The following is a 17,433-nucleotide window of genomic DNA, read 5'->3' on the forward strand; positions in this document are numbered from 1 at the left end:
TGATAAAATGATAAATCTACTGGAGTTTCCTTTCCTAGCGTCCTCACGACACATACTTGGCCTAGTGCTAGTACTGCTAGGTACAAACTGTAATACTGTACATAATTGTGGCATTACAAAAACTGGTAATATCGCGAACATGATTAACCAGGCCATAAAATCCAAAAAAAAACCTACAAAATGCGGGATGGAAGCGCAATATTTGCGGAATAGAACACAAAGGGTTTCTGACAAATTGACGATTTGCGTGAAAGCAGTCATTTGTTTACGGTCAGAGTTTTAACCTTCGAAGGAGTAGGCAACAGCTGGCTAATGTACTTTGACTATTGGTAGGTCCTATCTCGTCGCAGCAAGGTTCACGATCGATCAATCAATTGTGTAATGGGTATAGTTGGACTATTGGTAGTTCTTATCTCGTTAGCAGTTAAGGTTCAGGATTGATCAATCAATTGTGTAAGACATACTTGACTATTGGACGTTCTTATGTCGTTGCAGTAAGGTTCAAGATTGAGTCAATTGTGTAATGGATATGGAATGGGACAATATATCTTATCTTTATTAGGTACAGTAAAGGGCCAAAAAGAATGCACATCGAGCTTTAGAAAGAGGCAATCGGCTAATTTCGACTTCGTATAGCGATATCTGTGTCGCACACACCATGACGTTTGTTTTGTCAGTCATGGTTCAAATGCGAGAGAGTGCAGTCGCCTATCTAAGTCAATATATATATAGAGCTGCTAAAACCCCTATAAAATTAAATTTGTACTATGGCATCTATAGGGAAAAAAAAAAGGTAAGCCGTTACTCTACCAGTCACGCGAAATTATCCACAATGTTTATAAATATTTTTTATCTGAAGCCAACCAATTTAAAAAACATGAGGATGTAAATGTAAGTAATTATTTTAAGAAGGTTCAACAGAGATTTGTCATTACAATATTACACTTTTTGTCGATCTTATATAAAATATATATTTATGAAGATTATTTTTCCCTAACAAGAATATAGCAATAATTAAAATTAGTTACATCGTGTTTTACAGCTCTATATATTTCACGTGAAATCAAAACAAAACAACAATAAAGTATTTAGTTCTAAATTCAAATTCTGATAAACGACTAACCTAATAATTGATGTACATGGAAATGAGCATTCGTTTGTATTCGGAAATGCGATGATTGCCGATGTGCATTCTTTTTGGCCCTTTACTGTAGCTGCTGACATTTGCACACGTTGTTAGATAACGAGGTCGGTAAAAAATAAAAGGTTCCTCTATGACAGAGTGTGCTAATGGACTTCCGCGGCTTTATCTTTATCCTTGCATAATTGACCGACAGTTAACGAAGGTCTCCGTTCCAGCTTGGGCAATTGTCTCCTGTCCTGACTGACGGAACAGAAAAACTTTTCAGTATTTGTTGTTATAGCCGCAACAGAAATACATCTTGTGTGAAATCACGGTTCATGAGATACAGCCTGGTGACAGACAGACAGACGGACAGTGGAGTCTTAGTAATAGGGTCCCGTTTTTACCCTTTGGGTATGGAACCCTAACAAGAAATTGTTGATCTACCCACGTATATCCCAAGCTAAACTCTTAGGGTAGGTGTATACATTATTCTACTGCCTCCACCGATTTCTATTCATACTGTAATGTCATAATACGAGACGTAGATAACTTTTAAAGGTCGCCGTCCTGAAGATAATGCCTCGACTAACTTCCACCCTATTCCTTAGGCGATAGAGTCGGGTTTCCCTTGTATTGCGGTGCTGAGATATTGTTAACGGCGGCGGGCACGCAGCTGTATGAATATTGGAAAAGGGTAATATTGACCTCTAGCCGCCCAGAGACTTATAAAAAGGTCTCCTGTTCCATTCTAATTTGAACTTTGTGTTGACAAAATAAAATTTCATTTTGCTTGGCAAGGTTTGACGTATGGGGCGGCTAGAGGTTAAAAGTAATTGTAAAAAGTGGGATATCGTATATTTTACCAGTGACAGATACGAGGCGCCTAACAGCAAAGCCGTGACTTTCTATAAATTTAAAAGAACAATTGCAACACGTCGAGGCTCATTTTCGTCGAGGAGAATTTCAGTTAGCAGTAAAAACGCCGTAAACCGCAAATGCGCCGTCGGCAATTCTCGGCCCGGGACACACCGAGCGAATGCTTATGCCGGTTCAGCCGGCTGTACACGCACATACCTGTGGCTGCGGACAGCCGGACACCCATAGGATTAGGGCGAGACGAGACGACTAAGAGCAAGAAGGTATTATTACCTGTTCACGCTTAAACCGCTGAACCGATTTTGATGAAATTTGGTATAGAGATAGTTTGAATCCCGGGAAAGGACATAGGGTAGTTTTTATCCCAGAAATCCCTTTTTAAGGGGGTGAAAAAGGGGGTGGAAGTTTGTGAGGAATCAATAACCGCTGAACCGATTCGGTTGAAATTTGGTATATACACATAGTTAGCACACCGGGGAAGGATATAAAATATTCTAGAACATTCGAAAGTATTCTGAAATGTTCCGCATGACTGTTTTGGGGTCTCTCGACAAGTGTGTACCTACAGCCGGCATTGTTCATTGATCGAGCAAGCGCGAAGCATCACCGTTTCAGCTTGTGCTAAAGTGCTTTCGTATGTCAGGATGTTCCCGAGGGACAGGATACACATATTATCATTGTAATAACAGCTAGGTTATGTATGTTACCTCAGTCCATTTAATAGGGTTCCGTACCCAAAGGCTAAAAACGACACCGCCTATTACTTCGACTCCACTGTCCATCTGTCTGTCTTTCACCAGGCTGTATCTACTCGTATTTCTATTTCTGTTGCCGCTATAACAACAAATACTAAAAAGTACGGAACCCTCGGTGGGCGAGTCCAACTCGCACTTGTCCGGTTTTTTACTGTTTATCAGGCCTATTTGAACGTGCATCTGACATCAAACCGATGTTTTAATAAGACTTAAATCATATCAGCTGTCATTTTCGCGTTCATTTCGCTGTCTTGTCCATACCTACGTGTATTAGTGCGAACGAGACGCCCGCGCGATGAAATCTATGATTTCAATATGATTCCAATATCAATTTGATGTCAGGTGTACGTTTCGTCTGTATTTCGTGAGCTAAATAACTAAAATAAATCGAAGAGTTATTCTTAAACCTCGAATAGTCGCACTCTGTGTACCCCACCCTTTATCGTAGTATGTCTCCGATAAAATACCCAAATACTGTCCCATTCCCTCGGATTTTCGCATCCGGGATGCATCACATCGAATGCATTTCGTGCTTTATGCACTTTCTATTTGGTAGGATCAGCCTCAACGCCGCATCGGAATACCCCAGGCCCCCAGGCCCTATTTTATTCTTATGGTGCCATATCCGTTCGGATGTCCGCGATCATCATGCAATTTTTTTTTTCTAATTTTCCTCATATTAGAGATAGGTACTTAGTTTCCGGATTTGCAATCCGGAGGTCGCGGGTTCAAACCCCGGCTCGTACCAATGAGTTTTCGGAACTTATGTAGGTACGAAATATCATTTGATATTTACCAGTCGCTTTTCGGTGAAGGAAAACATCGTGAGGAAACCGGACTAATCCCAATAAGGCCTAGTTCGCCCTTTGGGTTGGAAGGTCAATTGGCAGTCGCTTTCGTAAAAACTAGTGCCTACGTCAAATCATGGGATTAGTTGTCAAGCGGACCCCAGGCTCCCATGAGCCGTGGCAAAATGCCGGGATAACGCGAGGAAGAAGAAGGAGGAGAGATAGGTACTTAGTTGTCCCGATTCGAACTTTATGATACGAACTTCTTCTTCTTCCTCGCGTTATCCCGGCATTTTGCCACGGCTCATAGGAGCCTGGGGTCCGCTTGACAACTAATCCCATGATTTGACGTAGGCACTAGTTTTTACGAAAGCGACTGCCATGCCATCTGACCTTCCAACCCAGAGGGGAAACTAGGCCTTATTGGGATTAGTCCGGTTTCCTTACGATGTTTTCCTTCACCGAAAAGCGACTGGCAAATATCAAATGATATTTCGTACATAAGTTCCGAAAAACTCATTGGTACGTGCCGGGGTTTGAACCCGCGACCTCCGGATTGAAAGTCGCACGCTCTTACCGCTAGGCCACCAGCGCTTGTAACTTGCACGCTTGCAACTTTAAGATACGAACGAACGAAATATTACGTCTAGATACGATATGGATTAGATCAGATAAATGTCAGTGTCAAAAGTGACTTGTCTTCAAGGGAAATCAAGTTAATACAAGTGGTAATAAATCAGCAATCTTGTTTACGTTAAGATCGTTCCAACGTGTTAACTTTCCAACAAACTTTAATTATAAAAACCTAACTCATATAAAACTTTTTTCATCTTTTTTGGAACAATACAAGTGCACTATTAAAACTTCCTCCATGTTTTCAACTCTGCTACAGAAATAATCTCTTATATACCCATCTCTTTTATACTAGGTCAATTGAACAGGGACAGGACGTGTTTCAGCTAACAGGTGCTTTTTTAGTCGCATAAATTATATTTTGCTGTTTGATAGTAGTGTGGTTAGTTTTATAAACATATTGCAACAATTTATCGTTTATTATTCGAAAAAAGTAAAATAAAGGTGTACGGTAGTGAACTGCCAAGTTCTGAAGTAAGTGCTATAAGTAACGATTTAAAAAATCCTGGCGACGTGTATGTTCCACTTTTAAATGAAGAATATTCAAAAATCAATCCAGATTGTGAAGATAATGTGTTTTTTTTTTGTAATATTCTCCGCAGTCAGTTAAATGTGAGCACGCCTAACCCATTGTCATTGAAAACAACTGAAATAATTTTTGATAACCTTTATTCACAAGACCTTTTTAAGGTCGCCGGAAGACGCTGGATGCGGATCGCTTCCAACCGGCACGTATGGAGGTCCAAGGGGGAGGCCTATGTTCAGGCGTGGACGTCTATAAAAAGCTGAGATGATGATGATGATGAACCTTTCATATTTAACCAAACGCGCTAAAATTAGAACGTACGAGTATATCGCATTACGAGGAGATACTAATTACAATTATATTGTGCAGAATCAAAGAAAGACACATTTTTCTAATGAAAACTACACACTACATAAAATAATTTTCCTCCCCCACCAATCGTCATATCCTATCACGTAAGGCACTAAACGTATTTATTACCATAACAAAGAAAAGTGCCATTCGCATTATTCCACCACTCGACTAGTCATCACGTTTATTGTAGGTACTTAGCCAAGTTTATCGCATGAATGCATTAATAAGATCTTGCCGTTACTGAAGTGACAAAAAGTGACTCACGATAGTCACGATAGCGGCAATAGTATATTCTACTTTACACGCACAAAGTTGTCAAAAATGGTCCGTCGAGAATTATTTATTACAAATATAGTACCTAACATTGTTTTTTTTAAACAAGCAGATACGTCTGCGAGCGATATGCCAAATTTTAATTTAAAGGAAAAAAAACAGTTGGAGGTTAGAGCAAACGCCCGGATTGCGGAGGTTGCGGGTTCAAGTCCTGCCGGAAGCGTAAATTTTTCAATATGTTTTTCCTTTAATATAAAATTGTTTTTTTTTTCTGGTCGTCAATATCGGTAGGTGTCTGCTACTTCTCTAGAGCCCGAGATCTGCTTTGTGACATTTTCATCTCCATACCGCCAAACACCGACATCCTTTATTGATTGTGACATTTTTAGGACTCATTTCATCCCTGGTAAATTCAATTTGGCCCCTTGTTCCAACTTTTTCGGTAAAATCCAAAATAAATATCACAATCACATCAGAATTATTTACTTTGTCTAGCAGAATTGATTGTAATAATACTGTGTATCGTTAAACTAACTTCCCTATCACCTAGCCTTTGACGAGCGCTCTAACACGATCACAAGTTTGAGGACTAAGCAAACACTAACTTGAGTAATACCGGCGTCGAAATTTCGAACTTGGCTATTCACTTCACACCCTTGGTCAGTGTGCGCAACATATTGACAAACTTATAGTTATACAACTTGGACGTGTTTATGTAAGATCGGATGACATAGTAATGAAGTAAAAGACACATTGTCGTTTTAAATTATATTTAAAAAAAAAACCGTATTGAGAACCTCCTCTTTATTGGAAGTCGGTTAAAATACAAGAATAAGTAAAAAATCTGGCCGACCGGTCTGGCCTAGCGGGTATAGTGACACTGCCTGCGAAGCCGATGGTCCTGGGTGCGAATCCCGGTAAGGGCATTTATTTGTGTGATGACTTGATGAGCACAGATATTTGTTCCTGAGTCATGGATGTTTTCTATGTATTTGAGTATTCGTATGTTATTATATCGTTGTCTGAGTACCCACAACACAAGCCTTCCTGAGCCTACCGTGGGACTTAGTCAATATGTGCAAGAATTTCCTTATAATAGTATTTTTTTTTTAAAAAGTAGTAGAATTATCGTCTTCACCATATATTTTGTCACCTTATAGCAACCTTGACTAAAAGTAAGCAAACAAGAATAACGTGACTAATCCCATATTTTTTAAGAGTCCCATTTCCTTGAGGGTCGCTTTTGTACGAATTTGTTGCGTAAAATATTTGAAATATACGGCATATTATAACGGACAGCTACGCCGCGATTGTGTAGACAATATTGGATGAAATACACGGACCGAACTTTAAGATTCGTCAAATATTACGTAAGGTGCAGCGGGCAAATTTCGACAGCGGGATAATTCCACACACACAACACATCACACACACATCTACATACACATCACACATCTTCCATGTTTTACAGTATCAACTAGAGTCACACACAACACATATTTTTCGCTATCCGGACATATATTGCACTCTAGTTAATAATGTAAAACATGGAAGGCATTTCGATTAGTTGAAATTATCTCGCAGACGAAATTATCCCGCTGCATCTTATCTCATATCTAGATACATTATGGATTAGATATGTTAGTATCAAAGGTGACATTTTTGTGAGAAGAAAAGTCACTTGACACTGACATGTCTAATCCATAAATCTTATCTAGACGTAATATTTGACGTATCTTAAAGTTGGAATCCGGCCGATACTTACAGGCTATTATATAACGGCAGCTACATCACGTTTGTGTAGGCGTATTATATTGTGTAGGCTACGTTCAGATGAAAACGAATATTATGTTTTGTTTTGTTTTGTTTTAGTGAAATAATAGTAATTTTAATTTTTAATAAAATTTTGTTAAAGACGTGTAGGTAAGTAGAAATACATTACTAACAAATCCTTGGTAACCTAGATCTATATATCTATCTAATACCTTTAAACGAGCAATTCTTGATTATTTCTATATATATATATTTCGGGGATCTCGGAAACAGCTCTAACAATTTCGATGAAATTTGCTACATGTAGGTTTCCGGAGGCGATAAATCGATCTAGCTAGGTCTTATCTCTGGGAAAACGCGAATTATTGAGTTTTTATATGTTTTCCAAGCAAAACTCGGTCTCCCCGATTATTTTTTTAATATACATATGTTAGTAACTGACTCCTGACACGTTAGTAATTAATTTCAAGGGGCAAAGAACGTGTGATTTTTTTAAACAAATAAAAGATTCGGTTACTGCCATGACAGAGTGACGTATGTTTTCAACCCAAATGTAATAACTAGTGACGGAAGCTACGCACAAACACTTTCAGGCCCAATTTACTTTACGAGGCTTCCAAAGAGTGAATAATACAATTTTTACCTTTTCCTAGAAAGCCTTTTATACCCAAAAACTTACATACTACCTTTTATTAAAATATTAGGTACTTATATGTGTTGTGAAAATTACTTATTATTCCTTCTATCATTCGCAAATATCTTTTGAAGAACTGGCATTATAATATATAGCTAAGGTATATTAGAGCACATATGGTGCTACTTATATCTCTGAAAATTTCAACTATCTAGCTATCACGGTTTATGAGATACAGCCTGGTGACAGACAGACAGACGGACAGACGGACGTCTAACGGACGATTAACGTCACTTAAGTGCCGGTATAGGTTGTACCCTTACATAACGTAATGTTTTCGTCAGATTGAGATATGAGTCTATGTTTGGATTCGGTCATATTAGTCCAAATTAACGCTATAATTGTGCTATTACTAAATCTGATAATTATTTGTACGCGTTTCCTTAATTTGACGGTTACAATACTCTAATAAAATTAGGCGTCAAACTTGTGTTCGTCAGATTAAAAAAAAAGTCTACAAATAAATATTATATTAAGTTTATGTTATATTATATTAAATATAACATTAACTTCGACAAGAACGACCAAATCCACAAACTGCTTAATTATTTTCAAACTCAACCTCACGAAATTTAAAAAAATTGTAGGCTTTCCTGCTCGTTGGAAAAAAAACTATATATAACTTTTTATTCTTCTCATCATCTAATATTCCAGTAGGTCTGGACGGAACCTCTCCTGGAGGCAATTAATAGTGGCACACAGTCCGCACTTCATCAGGCTCAGAACAGAGCAGCCTGGAGACTTCTTATAGACAGAGCTACTTATGGTGGTCACGCCCCTCAGCTGTGAGGATAACGACGAAGAAGAAGAAGAAGGTCGAAAGAAGGAACAAAGGAAGAAGGGTCGTCGGCTCCCCAGCTATAACTAACGGCCTGATTCGAACTTTCACACTTACCAACACATATGTCGGTAAGTGTAAAAGGGAGCTAAAACAGTAATATAGCCTTTGTGGAACAAATGAAGTTCCTAACGTTACATCGGCTGCAGTGACAAGCTAAAGCATGTCTCCCACCATTATGTAACAAATGAATTGGAACTTCGCTATGTGTAGCATATTGTAGGCTAAGAGGTAGCCGCGAAAATACGAAATTGTTTTAAGAAGCAAAATTGTGTAGTGTTTTAACGCAAAATTTGCATTTTTATATAGGATTTTTACAGGCTTTAATCAAAGGCAATGAAATTCACACAGAAACTAGACTATATTTGCAATCAAAACTTTAAAATACTACCTACAACCTTAAACAAAGCCACAACTTAGTCAAACAACTCGTCCCACGCCCATCTCAATGCAAACGTGCTCATCACGCTCGCCGCGTTGCCGCGCTGGATCGCGATAGCCTCTGCATCAGGAATGACCCGGAACATAAAAAGTAGCTCCGCGCGACGGTCACATCTCAAGTTTTGTTAGCGAGTAGCTAAAATGAAACAAGCTCTTAGCCTACGCCGCGCAGCAAATTTGCTGTATGCAGTTATCTAAGCAGACACTAGCTTTACTTTACGTAGATTGTAAGTACCTAGATCTGGCGGTATATGTATTTTATATGAACGTTCTGTCTTCTTGTTTCATTGTAGCATAGACTTTCGTTTACAACAATGAAATACTAGCTCTTAGCCTACCCCGCGCAGCAAAATTGCTCGCATCGCACACTGCATCACGCTGACACACTGTCTTTGTGCTGCATCGAAGCGATACAGTGCAATTTGGGAAGTTACTGTTATATGCAGTTATCTGAGTAGATACTGCTATAGATAGACTGTAGGTACCTGCCCAATTCGAACTTTAAGATACGTCAATTAATACATCTAGAAACGATAATTATGGATTAGATGTGTCAGTGACGATGTAGCCGATAATGTAGGTTTAACTTAGAAGTTTGTTGTTTTCAGAGCTTCAAGTGGCTGCAGACCTGAGTATGGTTTTAATTTCAACTCAATAGTCTCGAGGTCTTGACAGACGGAAAACGGTGATCCTATAAGGGTTCTGTTTTTTCCTTTTGAGGTACGGAACCCTAAAAAAGTATGTAATTTTCCGTTGAGTTACGAAAATTCCATACTTTTTTATAACTTATTAAGGGAAGATTTTGTAGGACATACGGTCATTCACCAAATTTTTACGAAATATGTCGAAAAAAAACTAAAATAGTTTTTACCTAAAACTGCCTAAAAATTGATCACAATCCGAACAGCACCAATCGAGTCCATTAGTGAACTATGACTACAAACACTAAACTAACCGATGTTAGACTTTATCCCATTGTAATAAGGTTTAGGATAGTACATGACTGGTACATATTGTAGTTACGGCACCATTTCGTATCGGTACGATTAATGTTCCACTCAGTTATTTACGAGTATTGCGACTGGCACCTTATGAGTCATATCTTTAGCATATGAGGCGACTTTTAAGGTAATGACGTTTGGACACAGTAAATAGATATTTAATATACAAGTGCGAAAAATTAGAAATTCGCAACGAGTGGCGAATTTTAAAACACAACCGAAGCGAGTGTTTTAAATCGACACGAGATTCGAATTACCTATTCATCTGATTAATGATACCTACAGCCACGTTGAAATACTTAATCCTCAACGATATTACTCGTTACCTAAGGTTACTTTTACATCATCAAATTAAATACGACGTCAAAAAGATACAAGAAACAAGCCAGACAATCACCGTAATTAATCTTCAAATATTAAGGCAAATATTAATTTATATTATCCAACGTAACTCCATTTCATCTTAGTTTTATGCAAACGATGATGAAAAGCAAACGTTACTTTCAGATTTAAAATTATAATTTAAAAGCCAGGGAATGAATGGAGATGAAAACTAACTTTGTTACTTTAAATTTGGACGTAATTTGCTCGAGAATCGCGAGTTAGTACCCGCAAAAAAATACTAAGGATTATTGAAGTGAAAACTTCTGTTGCGGCGCTGTGCACTTTTTGAGGAGGGGAAAAAATGTTAAACTGGAGACAGCGTAACGCGTAAGGCGCTTGCGTGACGTCATGTGTGACGGACAATGTCATTGTTTTTATTTATTTAAATGCCGTCTAGTGAGTTTCCCTCAAACTGGTATTAATATAACTCTAGTAAGTCAAGTCAAGTAAGTCATACATAGTGCTGCAGATGTTTTGCACTAGATGGCGCTGTTATTAATACTTTGAGTTACAATGTCGTTGAGTTTTCACTTCTGCCGGCACTCTCGGAGTGCACCCCGTTGTTTTTTTAACTAGTTTATCTTTTGACTAACAAAAGAAAAAGCTGGTGTCGTGTCATATCAAGAGGTCAAGGATATGGCATACGAGAGGGAGAAAAAAAAACCGGGCAAGTGCGAATCGGACTCGCGCACGAAGGGTTCCGTACCATAATGCAAAACAAGGCAAAAAAAAAACAGTCACCCATCCAAGTACTGACCCCGCCCGACGTTCCTTAAATTCGGTCAAAAATCACGTTTGTTGTATGGGAGCCCCACTTAAATCTTTATTTTATTGTTTTTAGTATTTGTTGTTATAGCGGCAACAGAAATACATCATCTGTGAAAATTTCAACTGTCTAGCTATCACGGTTCGTGAGATACAGCCTGGTGACAGACGGACGGACGGACAGCAGAGTCTTAGTAATAGGGTCCCGTTTTACTTTGGGTACGGAACCCTAAAACTACTCCACCCACAAGAGGATACCTCTTAAATTGAAGAAGTATACAAGTATACCTATGGATGGATAATTTTTTTTTTTCATTTTTTATTTGATTTCATAAATCGCTAGCCTTCGTTTATTTATTACAAAACTCATTACTCGTTTTCTTTTGATGTCAATGGAAATTCCCGTCCGATTATATCCGACTTGATTATCCCGTCTATAATAGATACTGGAACAGCTTTACGGAGCGAAATTAATTACTCGAACAATTTTTGCCTAAGGCTTGCATCTGTCAGTGGTTTTGATGTAGAAATTGTAAAAAATACATGGACTAAACAAAGTATTTGTTTTGATTCAAAGCGAAGATTTAAAAAATAAATGATTCTAATATTTACATACACATACATATGTTTATCCTGGAAATAGGGTAATGCGTCAATAACTGGCCATCTTAAACTGAAAATAAATTCTAATATTCACCTATAAACAGAATTCATTTTAGTTTAAGGTGCATGGCTAGTTATTGAAGGGGCCACCAAAGTTAACCTGCGCCTCTCAAACTTAGCGAACAGACCAAAACCGTTTTCACTAAAACACGACGCAAACTGGATTCAAACTTACACCTGTTCCATTGCTATCAGGTAACTTTATCTCATCGCGTGTTCCGAATGCTAGCAGAACCCCTAGAATAGGGTCTAGCAGGCTAAGGAAGGAGGAATGGCACCTGTGACGAATATCATCATCATCATCATCATCATCATCATCATCATCATCATCATCATCATCATCATCATCTCAGCCATAAGACGTCCACTGCTGAACATAGGCCTCCCCCTTGGACCTCCATTCGACGAATATCGGATTTTTATAATGTCATTTGTTGGCTATTGAAACGTGCTATTTTAAAGGGGTTAAATAAATTGCAAAGCTCCGGCTTGTTCAAAGAAAGCTATAGCACGTTAGCACAAAAAAAAATGAAATCAAATAGTAAAAATGTGGTGTCTAAAATTGCTTGCTATAGGAACCTACTTTGGGAGATGAAAAAGGTGAACACAAATTATATTATAGAAACTTTATTAAACCTAAGATCTTGCCAGTGGTAAGTTTGTGATTTAATTCTAACCTGCGACTCTGTGTGAACCTTTAACTTGATTTGACGACACCTAATTTTAGAACTTAGCTCAGTGGACAGCTGGGCCGCTTAACAGGTCCAGAATAAAGCTTCACACAGAATTCCACTTATTTTAAGAACTAATTTATTTTTATACTAAATACTATGTACCAGGATTTTCAAATGTATTTATCTTACTTTAGTGGTTGCTCAAAATTCTAAATTTACTCTAAACTTTGCAGCTGGCGCTGATGCCCTACTAAATTAAATCATGGAAAGGACCGACCTCAGAATTTAAACGTTCCTCAGATGCAGCGGGGTGACAGGCTGCTTTCCCCGGTGAAGCTAGATGCTGAGCTGTGACGTAGAGCTCAGGGGCCGCGCACGTGGTACCAAAATGACGTGGCAGAGGCAGATGGAGTGCTTAAATTCCTCGCTCCAGGAGGTCTCCAAAACTAAATTGACTTCTAGGATTTTGAAGCTTTTGAGATAAATTACTCAACGAATGAAATAAATGAATGAATAAATCCCGGCTCCTGAAAACCGAGAAAAGGTTATATTAGCCTACGCCCTTTATAGCTCAATAGTGGGACCGGATTTTTGCACTATAAGTTTTGATAATTCTAAAGTTGAAAAAGTGATACTTATCTGATATGGGACATATTTTTAAGCATATTTGCAATATATGATGAAAAGTTAGAACGAGCGTTAGATATAAATTAGGTATTTATATATTTTTAGTAATGATTTTTTAATATTGAATTAAAGTGCAATGTTTAAGTTCCATTGTTTATAATATGTATGACGCTTTATAATGTAAAATTATTAGAAATTTTTTTAACGTGCTTCTTTGTCAAACTACAAATTAGCTTATTATTTTGTTGATATTGAATTAAAGTTTAATAAATCCACAACAACATATCTCATTTTTTAAGTTGATAGGCACGCTAAAAAGCTAGAAGAATAAGATATATGCTCTAGAATTAATATGCGTTTTTTGTCCTATAAGATCCAATATTGAATTAGAGTCTGTAAAAATAAGTCTATTACTATAAAATAATATACGCAGCCATATTATGGAAAGTAAGAAATTTCTGCGTGTAGCTTGCATTGTAATAGTAAAATCTAGTTAAAAAGGCGCGAAATTCATACATACGTCGCGCTGGTTCGTCAGTCGCCGGCGCGGCGCTCGAGAGCCTATCATAGCCTACCTATACTTCGCCCCTCGCCCCACCTCCCGCTCAGTAACACTGTCTGTCTTTTCTTATCATTCATTTGTTTGTTTACCGTGCACATATATAAATTAGATGCGGACATTACGTGAAATTAAAATATCTTATTACGTAAAAATACCTACAGCTGGTCAATCAGATCTTGGCAGTAGAAAGAGGCGGCAAATTTGAAAAATGTAGGCGCGAAGGGATATCGTCCCATAGAAAATTTGTGTTTCGCGCCTTTTTTTTGTGACAAGATTTGCTTGACCAGCTATATTTCATTATCTTGACTAATATTGTAATAAAAATGTACAAAATATTCACAACTATTTTTTACTATACATAGTTTGTCAAAGGAATGTCTCATTTCAAACATAGACAGAGAGAATCATCATACTATCTTTGACTTACACTAGTACTAGCACCCAAAAGAAAAGGATGAATATAGTTTTTTTGTTTTTATTTACTGACAAATGGTTTGACCAACTATACCTATTTCTGGTTCCTATTGTCATGTCCTATTCAAGGTCAATATCATAATATGTATATTATAAACCAGCTGCTCAATATTACACGGTATACATCCTGAATATACAATAAGGTAAGTGAGGCCACTTACCTTATTGTATATTCCGTGTGGGCCGTATATGCCTATATAGATAGAGCCCACCTTAAATTAAAATGGTTTTTTTTGGTCTTTTGTCAAATTAAAATGGTTTTTTGTCAAAGGAATGTCTCATTTCAAACATAGACAGAGAGAATCATCATACTATCTTTGACTTACACTAGTACTAGCACCCAAAAGAAAAGGATGAATATATGTAGTTTTTTTGTTTTTATTTACTGACAAATGGTTTGACCAACTATACCTATTTCTGGTTCCTATTGTCATGTCCTGTCCTATTCAAGGTCAATATCATAATATGTATATTATAAACCAACTGCTCAATATTACACGGTATACATCCTGAATATACAATAAGGTAAGTGAGGCCACTTACCTTATTGTATATTCCGTGTGGGCCGTATATGCCTATATAGATAGAGCCCACCTTAAATTAAAATGGTTTTTTTTAATAAACAGGATATGAAGTATGAAAAACTCACTCAAATAGGTTTCTCATTTATTTAAGTTTCTTCATTATACCAAAATAGTTATAAAAATATTACGATACTCTTGGAAAATATACCTTAAAAGTCCTATTATGGGCCTTATTGAACACTAGCAGTGTATTACTTAATCCCGCAAAAAATAATCATTTCGACAGTAGGTAATAACAGATTTTATTGTTTTTAACTTAAGAGTTATACATATACAAATAACAATATTTGATACTTCATAACAGGAGGATTTATTTATAATAAGTGAAAATAATTATTTTGGGCCTTAATAACTAAAGATATAAAAATTGTCTAGTTTACGCGAAAATAGTAGGTAACTAAACATAAATCTTTATTAGTTACAGTAGTATCATCTTTTAACATCTGGGGGCACGGCAGTGCCCCTGCCAAGACGAGCAAAGCATAAGGGCACTATCTACCTTTTCTCGAAGCGCTTCGTCGTGTTTTGGAACCCTCATAACTTGGGGTTGGATTATACCAGATAAACAAAGTTCTCGGACTTATTAAGCATATCAATTGCATAGCTCTTATACTTTAGATTTTATTCATATCTAAAAACTTCGATTTCGTCACTGACTCACTCACTTGATGATCATCAATACCGGGTACTTCCTGAAGTCCTCTAAGAAGCTGAAATTTGGTATGTAAGATAGTTTTAGTACACAAACAACAAATAAATTCAAAAACTTGAAATTAATTTTTTGGTAAAATTTTGGTGAAATTAATGGTTGGTATGGGAACCAGATCAATCATGTCAGATGGGGGGATAGTATTTCGGAGGGGTACGGGTTGGAGTGTGGCGTGAGACAGGGGGGGTTGAGCTCGCCCACACTCTTCAACCTGTACGTTAACGATCTGATTGAAGTGCTCAGCAGCCGTCATGTCGGTTGTCACATTGACGGGGTATGCTTCAACAATATTAGCTACGCTGACGACATGGCGTTGCTGAGTGCATCTGTTGGAGGTCTCCGCGAACTCATTGGTCTCTGCGAGCAGTTTGCCAGTAGTCACGGCCTTAAATATAACACTAAGAAGAGCGAGCTAATGATTTTCAGAGCGGGGACTAAATGTCCGTCCGAGGTACCTCCTGTACGTCTCAATGGGGTCCCCTTGAAGCGTGTTCACCAGTTCAAATATCTGGGCCATGTGTTGACTGATGACCTTAAGGATGACGAAGATATTGAACGGGAGCGGAGAGCGTTGTCAGTCCGAGCCAATATGATAGCCCGCAGGTTTGCTCGTTGCTCTTTTAACGTCAAAACTACACTGTTTCGTGCATATTGTACCACTTTTTACACGAGCAGCCTGTGGGTTAAATACACACAGAAGGCATACAACGCTCTCCGTGTTCAATACAATAATGCGTTGAGGGCGCTGCTGCATTTACCGAGGTTTTGCAGTGCCTCGGGAATGTTCGCGGAGGCGCGTGTGGACTGCTTTTACGCCACCATGCGCAAGAGAGCAACCTCAGCAGCGCGGCGTGTGCGCGCCAGCGGCAGCGCTCTGCTGGGAGTCGTAGCCGACAGGCTTGACGGCCCATTTATGGGACACTGGTTGTCATTGCATGCACCAGTGTCCCATAACTGGACCAAATGACGGACCTTAGATTCTAGTTAGATTACGTATTTTATAATTAATTTGTTGACATTTTATATTCATTATTTTATATTGTTTTGTACCTATATTGTTTGCTATTGTGTCGTTTGAGTACTTGTATTGTGTGATCTGTCTTAGTGTTTTATGGGCTAAAAGCCTGAAATAAATGATATTTTATTTTATTATTATTATTATCCCTAAGGGGATGAACAGGGGGTTTAATTTTGTATGGGGAATCAATAATCGCAGAACCGATTTAGTTGAAATTTGGTATGTAGATAGGTATTGTTATGGGGAAGGATATAGAATAGATTTCAACCTCAAAGTTTACCCTTACGGGGTGAAGGCAGATTTCAACCCCAAAGTTTACCCTTATGGGGTGAAGGGTTTATATGTATAGGGAATCAGTAAGAAGTACATTGTGTAACAGATGCCCCCAGATACTTATTTCAGGATTTTTAATAGTAAACCACCCCCAACCCTTTAAATTAGGGCATGGAAGATTGTCATAAGCATCTTACAAAAAGAAGTGAAATCCCACTAAAAACATTTTGATGTAAAATGTTGCCCAAACGAAACCACTGTCAAAAAGTTATCAGATCTCTTGCCAAGCTTCTAACTCTACAAGCCCTCTAACTTTACTAGCTCTACACCAAAAGTATGTGGCTTGGTCGTTTCGTTTCTACAAGAACTATTGTAAGTATAATACAAAAACCGCCCAAATGCGAGTCGGACTCGCGTTCCAAGGGTTCCGTACATTACACAATTTTAACAATATATTTTTTTTTTAGAGAAAAGTGAGTAAAATGTCTTTAAAAAACCCGTAGGGATCGGAAAACTAGGTACTTAAGTCCGACTCACGCTTGACTGCACATTTCTAATAGGTTTTTCTGGCATCTATAGGAAAAGAGCTAATATGTGTATTTTTTTCATAATTTTAGACCCA

The 17,433-nt window shown here is 37.9% G+C and overlaps 1 protein-coding gene across 1 annotated transcript; it reads left to right on the top strand.

Annotated features, from left to right (window-relative positions):
• Window positions 1–15,827: 15,827 nt before the first annotated feature.
• LOC134663399 (uncharacterized) lies at window positions 15,828–16,487 on the top strand. Its single transcript, XM_063519763.1, has one exon. It carries the CDS (start codon window positions 15,828–15,830, stop codon window positions 16,485–16,487), a length of 660 nt encoding a protein of 219 aa, XP_063375833.1.
• The last annotated feature ends 946 nt before the right edge of the window (window positions 16,488–17,433 follow it).

This window comes from Cydia fagiglandana, chromosome 4 (genome assembly GCF_963556715.1).
Source record: "Cydia fagiglandana chromosome 4, ilCydFagi1.1, whole genome shotgun sequence".
NCBI classification, from domain to species: domain Eukaryota; kingdom Metazoa; phylum Arthropoda; class Insecta; order Lepidoptera; family Tortricidae; genus Cydia; species Cydia fagiglandana.

What these genes read in the sequence shown, in the direction of transcription:
- LOC134663399 (XM_063519763.1), top strand. Translation starts at nt 15,828, where the DNA reads ATGGCGTTGCTGAGTGCATCTGTTGGAGGTCTCCGCGAACTCATTGGT.